The sequence below is a fragment of the Anser anser genome (assembly GCF_964211835.1).
Source record: "Anser anser genome assembly, chromosome: 1".
Classification (NCBI taxonomy): domain Eukaryota; kingdom Metazoa; phylum Chordata; class Aves; order Anseriformes; family Anatidae; genus Anser; species Anser anser.
In genome coordinates, this window is record NC_139720.1 from 86,875,753 (window position 1) to 86,888,546 (window position 12,794).

Genomic DNA, 12,794 nt, shown 5'->3' on the forward strand with positions numbered 1-12,794 from the left:
TCAACATTTATGTTTGTGATAAAGCTATACAGACATTTTCCCTTATGCCTCCTAAACAAGGTTGGATGATACAGTTGCCTTTATAATAAAGGAGATACTTACATTCTGGTCATCTTATCATGCTGCATTTGGGCAGGAAGGAAAAAAAAATCCACAGAAGTGGCTAATTCCTCAAAAAAATAATAATGTCAACGTATCTAAGATAACAGACATACTATCTTTGGTAAACAGCAACTTCCATTGTTTACAGAGCTCTTGTTCAGCATAATATTTCAATGGGTCAACTGAAACATCACACTTGTGTTTTAATAGCAGTTAGAGAATAATTTACTCTGTTAAGATTTATAATGAAGATAAAGCACAGAACATCCTTTTCACTAATCTTAAATTCAGGAGAATATTAATGCAACGCACAGAATCGATGCTTCAAGGCTTTCAAAAGTTTTCCAACAGCAGCTGCATATTGTAAAGATGATGACAAAAGAAAACCAGCTTCCACAGGATTAGATGTATTCCATGTATTCCAATAGGAAGCTTCATCCTTCAAAAGGGACACTGAGTAGCCAGTTACACAAAAGTAGCCTTAGAAATATCTGGACTGTAAGAATTGCTTTGAAAATACGTATATCTCACCGCTGAACCCATCTTATATTGGAATACAGATCTTCAGTTCAGCATGACTGTAAGATTGTTTTCCTTCATCAAGAGGGCACAAAGTCTTCTGTGCTTCCTTTTGAAGTCTTTTTTAGCTGTAAGTCTTGCTCTGTAGACTCACGTGGGGCTAACAGCAAAGTCCAAACTCCAAGTACGGTGTGTAGTTACGCCAGTATACCTACAGCACCCGGGGGCACCACCTGAGATTAGATGCTTCCTGTACTAAATGCATACAATGGATAATTTCTGCTGCTAAGAGAAGACAACATATGTATGCAAAGTGGGTTTGCAGGGAAGTACTCCTGTAGCTATTTTATAGAACATGAACTGAAGCACTTGAATGAATTTACACAAGATTGACAAGGAAAGCCTCCTGCAGAGGGGTAGAAGCCAGCTCCCCTGCATCCCAATCCAGCGCACTGTTTACAGGATCACCCTTCATACTCCTAAAAATGGTTCTGTTGCTTGCTGAGAACCAAAGCCAGTGACAGCCACTGACTGAGCCGAGTTCAACTTTGCAAGAGGAAATCCAGAATTAGTTCATCCTGTAAGTGATCACGAGAGACAGAAGTGGCAGTCCTTAAATGCTGCCAGGCTTTTAACTCTACTTATTTATAAAACAGTATTTTTAGCTAACAATCCCCCAATAACCTTGCACAAACTCCCGCCATGGTTAGTGGAGGCCCGCCATCCCACTTGGACAGGAAAGCCACCAAACTATGACCATCAGCCCCAAACAGCACAGCCAGCAGATGGGCTCCAGAGCCTCAGAGGGAGCCACCACCTTGGAGGGCAGATCTTGTTGCCAGACCTCTGCCCACCCTGGATGGTGCCACACTCCTTGGTCTGCACAGCATCCCATGGGGACCACCCTGGACACATGCTGCTGGGGCTCTGAAGGCAACAGCAGAAGGTCTTAACACTCCACATAGGAACAGAAGGGTGGGATTCCAGATGGGTGCCGTTAAAGCGCACGTTATATCCCATGAATGGGAGACCCCAGCACGGGTATCTAACAGCAGCATGCTGAAAACCTGGGTGGCAGTCTTCAATACTGCTATGAGCCCATGCTGTCAGCCTGAATGAAATCAGAGCATGCTGGCTGACAATCTTAAAACCACAGAAAGAGACACATGGCAAGTAAGTGCATTGCCATCACTGCGCTTCTTACAAAGAGCCTCACAATCACTGCAGTCCTAAGGAAACCTACTTATTCCTACACACCAGTTCTGTGAACCCACCCATACCATTTTCCTTACTCCACAGCCTCAAACCGAATAATCTTTCAAAAGCTATTAATCAACTTTCATTATATCTAAATTGCTTTTTGCTTGCTTGCAATTAAAGACTAATATCTAAAGAATCAGAAACTTATAAGGAAATTAACCATAATGAGTAACTGTTTTAAAATATGATCAACTGCTGGATATCAACAGAAGACTTAGTATTTCCCAATAAGTATTTTTTTCCCACGTATTTACTCAAGCTCAGAAATGAAGATTTATTTAGCAGAGGTTGAACATTCACCAGATAATACTATACTTGCCTGTTCCTTCTCTGGAAGGCAGCTAGCTATAGACAAAAATATCTGCAACCTAACAATTACTGTGGATTCAGGGGGTTTTAAGGTGACACTGACATGACGAAAGATCTATTTTATGCATGTGAAGTGTATTTCAAGTTCAGAGAGAGGGATGCAGAGAGAAAAAGAGCATGTGCATGCTGTAATCAGCTCATGTACAGGACAAGATTCTGTGTAGTGTTTGTAAATAACACCAAATAAAATGTTTCCTCTCCTTGTCCTTCCATACAATTAAACGGTGGGGTCAAGTAATGTCAAAAACTCTTTTGAGTAACCCAATAGCATATTAAGCATTGCCTGGGTTAGAATATCAAACTAAATTGGTCCAAGGGACCAAGGTTATATACAGTACATGAGATTTTTTAAGCCACTTCAGCACAATACCAAAAAGCTTTAGTTATATTAATGAGACACTTTTTTTCCTAAGAAAAAAAAATAAAAATAAAAATTTCATTTATTTCATATATTTCCCTATTTCTGGCATCCAGTGCAACGCAAGTGCAACCCACTTACTACAGTCCAGGACTGGTCAGAGGAAACCCTACTTAGAGGTTCATCTGGTAGGTCTTCCACGCACAGGAAATCGCATGTCAAAACTCACAAGAGGATGATCTGATCATCTTACTGTGAGTTACAAGCTCTAGACTAAAAAGCTGGAAACTTCTACTTCAGCTCCAGCCTGCAATGTGCTCAGAAACCCTCCTTGATAAGAGTGCAGGGTGGAACAGCACTTCCCCAGAACACAACTGAGCATTCATTTCATCAGTATTTCCCTGCTTTTTACTTCCTGCGGAGCCATAAGAGGAGTTGTACTGTTTCCGCAGAGATAGTCGCTAGTGGAACAATCAACATTCAAGTTCTGTGCAGTTTTCTATGGCAGCAACCAGAGAACAGCAAAACTTGAGGAACGTAATGATGTTTTCAAGAGTCTAATCTACGCATAATATTTCAGTTAGACAATAAGCCAGACATCTGAAGATTTAAAATATATCCAGCCGTTTAATTTTAGAGTTGCATAGGAGGAATGAAACTTTCAACATGTAAATGTTTCTTCTTCTCATACTCATAGAGCAATTGTTCACTTTACTGGTTTCTCTAGAAAACTATGTCCAAGTTTAGAAAGCCCACGAGGAAGGACTCGTATTGATGGGAAAGAATGGATTCATATAGAGAAAAGAAGTATTATACCAGCTTCCTGTGGATTAAAGTTTTCAATAGTGTTTACATTGCTCAGCAGAGTAGCCAGCATTAGCCTAGAGGCAGTGTCAGTACTTACCTTAGGATGAGATTGCCCATGTATAACCAGTTTTGAGAACCCACTACAATCCAAGCATTTAGCAAAAGGCTGGCTCTGCACCATGGGTGCCACATGGATGCCACTGCCTGCTGAAGGGACAGGGCTGGCTGTTCCCTGCCACAGTTTGCAGCACCCTGCGGGGCAGTGCCATCTCAGGCACCACTGCACGCTCCTCTCCCCTGCTGTGCAAACATACCCTTCCCATCAGCACGACCAAGGAAAAAGAGAAGGCAGAGCATCCCACATCGTGTTAGCCAGGAAAATCTGTCTAGAGCCAGAATCATTTCTAATGATAAGTCTGATGTTCCTGTAATTTTGGGGCCCACAGTCTTTCAAGATAACAAAAATGAAGGCTCTCTACAGAACAAAGATGCACTTTCTGAAGTGTTTTTATTTTTCTAACAGGTAGCTTCTACTGGTAAAGATCACCTTTAAAAGGGAACATGGATTTAATAAACTCAACAGAACAAAACAGTACGTCAGAAGAACTATTCAAATGGGTGACATCCAAGATTCTCATTTCCATTACCTTGTCTGTACTTGCACTAATGACAACAGCCATCAATTCTCTTGTGATGACTGCAATAATTGTGACAAGAAAGCTCCACCACCCCGCCAACTATTTAATCTGCTCTCTTGCAGTGACTGATTTCCTTGTGGCAGTCCTAGTGATGCCCTTCAGCATTGCCTACATTGTAAAGGAGACGTGGATCATGGGGCAAGTGGTGTGTGACATTTGGCTGAGCGTGGATATTACATGCTGCACGTGTTCCATCTTGCATCTCTCTGCCATTGCTTTGGATCGGTACAGAGCAATCACGGATGCTGTGGAATATGCACGGAAAAGGACACCGAAGCATGCTGGCATCATGATTGCAGTGGTATGGATCATATCCATTTTTATCTCCATGCCGCCTTTGTTTTGGCGGCACCAGACAACCAGCAGGGATGATGAATGCATCATCAAACATGACCACATTGTTTTCACCATTTACTCTACGTTTGGCGCCTTCTATATCCCACTGGCCTTGATTCTAATCCTTTATTACAAGATATACAAGGCAGCAAAAACATTTCACAGAAGAAGCGTCAGCCGGATCGTCAGGGAGGAGGTAAATGGACAGGTCCTTTTGGACACAGGTGAAAGAAGCACCAAATTGGCTTCAATGCCCAGCACAACAGAGAAGACATCAGATCCACTGATGGACTGCGATAAAATCAATATCACCGTACGAAGCCCCAGGTCTGAATCTAAGCACGAGAAGTCCTGGAAAAAACAGAGAATCTCTAGCACAAGAGAGCGAAAGGCAGCAACTACTCTGGGTCTGATCCTGGGGGCATTTGTGATCTGCTGGCTCCCTTTTTTTGTAAAAGAAGTAGTTGTTAATACCTGTGAAAGATGTCACATCTCAGAAGACATGTCTAATTTCCTAGCATGGCTGGGATATATCAATTCCCTTATTAATCCTCTAATCTACACAATCTTTAATGAAGATTTCAAGAAAGCATTCCAGAAGCTTGTGCGGTGTAGGCAATATTTCTAAGAGCTTTTGTTCATATAAGAAGAACATATTCATTGGGGTTTTTTAACATGTATAAATTTATATAACTGAGTTCACATTTGTTGTATTTAAGGAGAAACACCAAGACTCTGCATTTACATAATGACTCTTTTGTATTAGTAGTACTTGGAGCATAAATTGCCCAAGTTTTAAAGAGATGGATCTTCTGGGATCGGTTTTGCTCTGGAAAAGGAGGTAGCATTTACTCATTGTGACCCTGACCCACCTGTGATTTGCAGAGCCACCTAGTTTGAAGCATTCAGGTATTACCTTAAACATAAAGGAAATACATGCTTGAAGTAGACAAAACAAAGAAACAAAATCAGAAAGAAAAAAAAAAGCAACAACTAACCAATGAAGTTTTAAGTGAAACACCACACAGGTTTTGGTTTCTATTATCAATAAGATAGAAAATACAGCTTAGAATTAAAAACTTTATTAATTTGTCACAGGCCTGCAGCATAGAGCCAAGCCATTCCCAGCAAAGGGTAGTAGCTTTAAACATACCTAGCGTCATCCTCTGTTAACTAGTTGAGTGCAGCTGTAGCCCTGCCTTCTCCCCTAGATGAAGGACTTCCCTGGGTTATGCCCCAGCAGTAGTCAAGGCACTTTCATGGGTTACCAGTTCATAGCGAGCCACTGTTTCATGCCCTCTGCTACTGCACACCCAAGACAGACATGGACACAGCCGCAGGGGAATGGCTGGTAGTCAGGGCACCTCATGTGATTTGCATGCACACAGTGCCTGGTGCTCAGAGACACCATTTCAGTAGGGACTATGGAGAGTTTACCTCATAAAGAGCAGCTGGTCCTCCTCATGGGGATGTTAGAAAGGAGAGAAACATGAAATACTCCCTGTTCCCTCAGCCCTACCTCATATGCCTAGCCGGCACGGCCCCCACAACTTTCTGAACACCAAATCCCGCCACACAGCTTGTGCCAGGGCCACTACAGCATTGCTGATGGCAAGTGTCTCAGTGAGCTTGGGTTGAGGGCCACCTACTGAAGCTTCAGCTCAGCATATGCTAGAAGCCAGTTAGGCCCGAAGCCTAACATCCCCCGAGTCTTTTCTTAACTGCCTCAAGCGCTAGGGCTGTGCACCCTCTTCCCAGCCATTTGAGAAAGAAGGGACCGAGTGCAGTGCCAGCACTGTGGGTCCCCAGAAAAGGTCCTTCAGGAGCTTCTCCAGAAAGGGCAGGGGGAGGGATCTCAGTCAGCAGCATACACTTGGGAAGGGAATCCTGTGGGATGCACATGGCCTGGCGCTTCCAAACCCCCACTTCCCCCAGAGCATCTACTCCCAGTCCTCAGTCCCAGCAGAGCTGAAGGGACCTGTACGCACTCCAGCCATTCCCGGCCAACTGGTTCAGCCAAAGATAGCCACAATGAACAAGGCCTTTAGTGGGCTGCCTGCAAAGGCCTCAAAGACAGCACCTTGGCCAGTCTTGATTTACATACTCTAGACACCAAGACACAGCACTAAAAAGTGCAACAGCCCTTGCCTCAAAACTATCAGTGCAAGTTTATCAGCAGCTAAGGGTACTAACAAGACAGTGGGCATTTACCCCCATGGTGCAGATGAGTAGCTAAAAGCCACCACAGAGCCCAGGGATGGGTTTTGCACTTTTCAGGTCAGACAGATTTAGACTGCGTCACCAAGACCCTGGCTTTGCATTTGTTGCCAGCCATTCAGTACTGTCTAGCAGGAACAGGGACTGGAGGCTCCTTACAGGAACTACAAATCCTGCTGTCAGCAGCAGCAGTCCTTCAGAGATGCTCTGATTTGGCACACAGGCTGGCAGCTTTGGGACGTCACAAAGAAGCTGAGACATGAGACCACTACACAGAGCCTTAGTTTGGGAAGGGTGTCACCGGTCTTTGCAGTTTTTCTTCCAAGAGACTTTTAGCATTTTGTATTAGACAAGAAAATCCAGAAAAAAAAATGCTGTCTCTGTTGTTTCTCTCTCCTGCTTTCCCTCCCCTTATATTCCAAACTGTGGAACTTAATGATTTTTGTATTTTGCCCACTAGCTACAAGCTTCCACAACAGCTGTCAGAGGTGTTTCATGCAAGATGACAAGGTTTGAGACCTAAGATATTGAACTAATTTGTTTCTGTCACTTGAAACTTACTATATTCTGCTTTCACATCAAGATCCAAATGAGATACTACTCAGAAGTACTAGAAACCATGCATTTCTTTTACCGCTGATTTTAACCCCTGCAGGAACCTAGTGGAAAGCTTACTTGTCACACCACATAGCTCTAGTGCAGCAGTAGCACAGCTAAATTTTGAAGGCACTAGGATGCAGCAGCATGTAATTTGGCTTGCGCTCAGCATAAGCAAACACACTTGATACCACTGCAGTCAGAGTACAGCTGCGGCTGCCCCCATGACCTCAGCACTGGCTATATTATGCTAAAAGAAAATAACCATTTTAAAGATCAGCCATGCTCTGCTGTCTCCAGAAAGATCCACAGAATTGTTTCCTCAAAGGATTACCAAATTAGCAGAAGGCTGCAAGGAAACCACACTGAAACATTTAAGGTTGAAGACCTGTTTGTTTCCTGAGTACTGTGTCATAACATGGGACTTCTAGAGCCACAGCTTCCACTCCCCTGCTTTTCCCTTTGTATCTGCTGGAGGGCAGCGTATATTGCTTTTCCTCTTACATGTAAAACATTTGACAATACCTTGTGAAAGCAAATTGGAAGAAAAACTAGGGGTTGTTTCTGAGGAGAAAAGATGCTTAAGATACTCATATTTAAATAATAATGGTAAGGCTCAAAGAATGGAGTAGCATGTAGATAAACAGAAAATAGCTGTTATTTATGCACTGTCAACAGTATTATACTCTGGATCTACTTAAGCTGCTAAACGTTTCTCGAAATGCAAGGGTGGTTTCTTTTGTATCCTTTTCACTGAGCTGTATCTGCTCACCCTTCAACACCCAGTGGTGGAAGATGCAGCTACAAGAAATCTAAGCAAACAAGCAGATAGTTATCTTATTAAAAGCACTTACAGATTGTGGACCATCATTCTTGGTGTCTGAAATTTCCACAGTGCCAAACACTTTATCCTATGTCCCCACACAGTATCACTTCGTCTCTAGCATTTATCTATGCATGTGATGTGCTAAGAAAAAAATCTGACTTCCTCTTTCAAGATGCATAATAGTTAAGATTTCTGTTGGATGCTGCTTTCCGCTCCCCAGAAGGTACACAGGCACCCACTGGAGCTTAGTACTGAATCCAAGGAACAAGAACGAGACTGCAAGATTTTTATGCCCTGGAACTATTTTTACAAGTAGCTCTTTACCTTCTAAGAGTTCAGTTTCAGAAAATAGAAAAAAAAAAAAAAAAGTCTGTTTTCTTAACTCTATCAGAAGAGTGCATGTGTATTGAAGGAAAGGGTTTTACATATCCTCTGCTTTGTGTGAAGCTTTCTGGACTCCTGTCACTGGTGTAGCTGCCCTCCCAGTTGCTGCTTGCTGCCTACCTACCCACCCATCAATTTATATTTCTTCTAACACCTAGGGAACTGGATTTGGAGCAGCTGACCTGCTCCCACTTCATCTTTCACAGAGGATGATTCCTGAAGCAGCTGTGAACACTATATGCAGTTCAGGTAGATGTTTTTTGCTAACAGCAAGCAGTTAAATACACCTCATTATTCTGTGCTCAGTCCTTCACTTTTCCTCCCTGCCAAATGCTTTATTGATGTCCTTTCCTCTTGAGGAGAGCACATCCCTACAGAGGGGTTGGGCTACGAATACACTTTTGTTTTAGTGATGCAGTCACACTTGTTAATGCATGACTGTACCACCCAGAAACACCCACTTCATCCAAATGTGCTTTTGGCAGTCACTGCCTTCAGCTGGTGCCTAATTGTTCTTGGTGTTAGGGAGGTACACAGAAATAACTATGTACCAAATCATTTTCTCCAGTAGTTACAAACTTAGCACGTTATTTCTAGGCAAGTACGCAGTATTATTTATTTGACCTTTGCATTTAAGATTCCTTTGCATAAGGGAAACAGAAAGTCACCGCTGTAGCTGTTGAAAGGAAGGACTTTTTTGAACTCTGCGCACCAAAGAAAAAAGGCTGCAAGAAAAACATGAGGAAGCCCTTGTAGCAGCCCTGTAAAGACTGAGCATAAACCTAGCACTTGCAAGCACCCCAGCACTCAAGTAGTAAATGTTACCTGCTGTTTGATCTCATATACCTCTTCTGAAAAGTGCTGCTGCACTACAGGGACAATACTAACAATATCAGAACTACGAAAAATACCAGCAATGTTTTGATATCCCCTCCCCTGCACAATCCTGAAATGAATTAAACAGATTTTTATTATTTTTAGGGATTTTCCATTTGTCTTCTGGGGACACTAATTTCTAATTCTTTTTTTTTTCCCTCTCTCTTTAACCAGGAAGGGTAAGCCTTTAAAAGAAATATAAACATTTCTATGACCTAGGGTTTCTAGACATCATCTAGTAACTCAAGAAATCAAAGCTTTGGTGATACAGAGCTTGGCTAAGAAGATTACAGAGAACAGAACAGGCAACAGTCAGCAGCATTGGCATGAACAGACAAGGTTACCAATTCAATCCAAAACAGCCTTTCTGGTGTCAAATCCCTCTCATAACAGACAGCAATGACCAAAAAAATCTTATATCCTCAGGAAAATAGTGAAGTCTGAATTTTCTACAATCCGGTTGTTTACTCCATGTTCAGATGAGTTTAAGTAAGAACTTTGCAACTCAAAATAATTGCAAAGAAATATTTTTAGGTAAGGAAAAGATACTGTGCTTCATTAGTCAATCTGTACAATTATGTATTAAAAATCTCAGTTGAGGCAGAGTAAAAAGTGAAAGAAGGTGCTTATTGAACATTTATTTTTTATCCACTAGTAGTTCAAATCAATTGTATCCACTCTTTAAGGCATATATTTATTTAAACTACAGTTTTGAAGGTATGAATTGCTATATAACAGATGAGTTGCACTAATAAAATGTTTCCTTTTCCACTTTAAAATGAGATAGGTCCTATACATACACAATATTTTCTCTCACTAAATTAAATCTTTTCCTGTTCCCCCCATACATTCATTGATTTCAAACTCAGAGCAGTATATTATAGTTTGGATTTAAAGATAAAAACCATGTTTGATACCACAAAAAAAAGTGCTAAGTGCTAAGTTAAAGCTAGAGGAGTAATTAATCTTCTTGCTTCAGTTTAGATCATGACTGGTAGTAGATGTTTAATGCAATAACTAGCTCTCTGCTGGCAGTACTCCAAGATGCAAAAAGCTGTGGCTAATTTGTATGACAGCAAGCATCTGCTAAGCAACTCACTTTTGGCTAAGCCCGGTTTCCTGTATTTCACAGTACAAAGCTGCATAACGTAGTCCACAGCCATGAAATAAGAAATCACCCCATTTGCACTCCAACCCTTTCTAAAGTGGTAGTCACTACAAGATACCTGCTCCAAAAACACACACCATTAACTGGCAAGAGCAAAGTTGTGTTTTTATCCACAGCAAAAACAGAAAAAAGCTTTCATATCTCTTACTTTTTTGGAGGTAGCCAGGAGGCAACCTGACCAGACTGGGGTCAGGTGGGCTCAACACAGGCCAGCACTGCTGCCCGACCAGGTGCAAAAAGAGATCTCTTCAAGCAGAATGCCACCAGCAGCAAGCTCAGTCAGCACTAGCTAGCAACAAAATAAAAAGCAGTCCAGCATCTGTCCCATCTTCTGTGGCAAAGGAAGTCCAAAAAGGTATCGACGGTCCCTTCGGTCATCTGGTCATTTCCTGCACCTTATTTTCTATCCTAACTTAGCTGGGCTCTGTCAGCTCTTCTGGCTTGTTTAGCAAGACAGTTTTGTATCAGCTTTGTGCTGGTCAGTACGGGGCTTGCATACCCTGTTATCACAAAGCTCAGCTCTGAAGCTTGAGGTCAGTCTTCAGCTTGGGTAAATGCAAAGAGATAGTAATTTAAGATAATAAAAATTTAAGGTAAGGACTTGATGTGCATTTTTCTTCCACAACTACTTTGACAGCAAGTAAACCAAGGTCCTTTTGAACCCAAACTAGTTTTCCAAGCAAGATATTTATATTACAGCCAAGCATGACCTTAATTTTCACAGACAAATATAAGCTATATTACCATTAGACTGTTTCTAACTTCATTCATTGGCAGTCTTTTGCATTTTGTCAAATTCTCCCACCTTGCTTTCAAAGTGTAGAAGAAATATTAATTAACTAATTATCTGAGGTAGGTAGGTCTTATCGCCATTTTACAGGTAGGAAACCAGAAGCCCAGGGAAGTGGACACCTCAGTCTGGATAAGGTCCCAGAGTGCTATTTAGCATACTAAACAAGAGAAGGGAACATTTCCAAACCCAGTGCTAGAATCACAGCATGGTCAAGACTGGAATGGACATCTGGAGATCATCTAGGAGGGCCACCTAGAGCAGGCTGCCCAGGACCATGTCCAGATGGCTTTTGAGTATCTCTGAGGATGGAGACTCCACAACTTCTCTGTGATACCAGTGTCATTACTCAGTCACCCTCGCAGTTTAAAAAAAAAAAAAATCCTGATGTTCACGTGGAACCCACTGTGTTTTAGTTTGCGCCCGCTGCCTCTTGTCCCATCTCTGAGCAACACTGAAAAGAGCTTGTCTGGCTTTATCTTCTTTACACCCACTCTTCAGGTGTTTATACACACTGACAAAATCCCACCTGAGTCTTCTCCTCTAGGCTGCAGAGTCACAGCTCTCCCAGCCTTTCCTCTTATGAGAGATGCTCCAGTCCCTTAATCACCTCAGCAGTCCTTTGCTGAACTCTCTCCAGGATGTCCCTGCATATCTTATACTGGGGAGCCCAGAACTGGACACAGTACTCCAGGTGTGGCCTCACCGGTGAACAGAGAGGAAGGATCACCTCATACATTCCTCCAACTGTTGGCAACACTCCTGCTAATACAGTCCAAGAGGCTGTTGACCTTCTTTGCAGCAAGGGCACATTGCTGATTCATGTTCAGCCTTGTGCCCACCAGCATCCCCAAGGCAGTTTCTGCAAAGCTGCATTCCAGCTGGTCATCCCCCAGAAAGTAATGGCACCTGGGGTTGTTCCTCCCCAGGTGAAGGGCTTTGGACTTCCCTTTGTTGAACTGTACAAGAAATCACATAGTAGTGTGAGAGAAGAAAACGAGCTATGGATTGAAGCAAATCAGAAAAGGGGAAGGAGAAAAACAAGAGGAGACAGACAGAACATTTTTTTCCTTCTAGTGCCAGGGAGCCTCGAAACAAACTTGTTTGAACTCAAGTGCAAGTTTATTTTGAAGCTGCCTGGAACCTCCTGGGGGCTGAGCACAGAGAAGGAGAACATACACGTGAGCACATACAGGGCCAGTACAGCACTCTGTATCTGAGCACACAGGATCCTTCTCAAAGATCAGTGTGATAATACTGGTCAGCACCAGGCACATGAAGCCAGTGAGACTGGGAAACTATTAAGTACTGGGATTTAAAAAGCTACAGAGAGCAAAGAAAAAAAAAATAGTACTATCAAAGCACATCTTTTCAAATCATACCTACATTTCAACATTATCCTCTACCCCTCTCAAAAGCCACCTTGAACACAGGAAGTGTTAAATGGAGACTTGCCCCTAGCTTTAGAACTAGCTGGGGATATTCGT

At 42.4% G+C, this 12,794-nt stretch overlaps 1 protein-coding gene across 10 annotated transcripts in view; it reads left to right on the forward strand.

The window, feature by feature from the left end:
• HTR1F (5-hydroxytryptamine receptor 1F) overlaps positions 1-12,794 on the forward strand; it is a 120,717-nt gene extending 107,923 nt beyond the window's left edge. For 6 of the 10 annotated variants that reach the window (XM_083805831.1, XM_083805829.1, XM_083805833.1 and 3 more), the window contains one exon: positions 3,939-12,794. In XM_083805831.1, coding sequence (XP_083661957.1) covers positions 3,977-5,077 — 1,101 coding nt within the window. In that variant the 5' untranslated portion in view covers positions 3,939-3,976 and the 3' untranslated portion in view covers positions 5,078-12,794. The remainder of the gene's footprint in view (positions 1-3,938) is intronic. The other 4 variants (XM_083805834.1, XM_083805835.1, XR_014574124.1 and 1 more) reach the window with 3 other exon arrangements.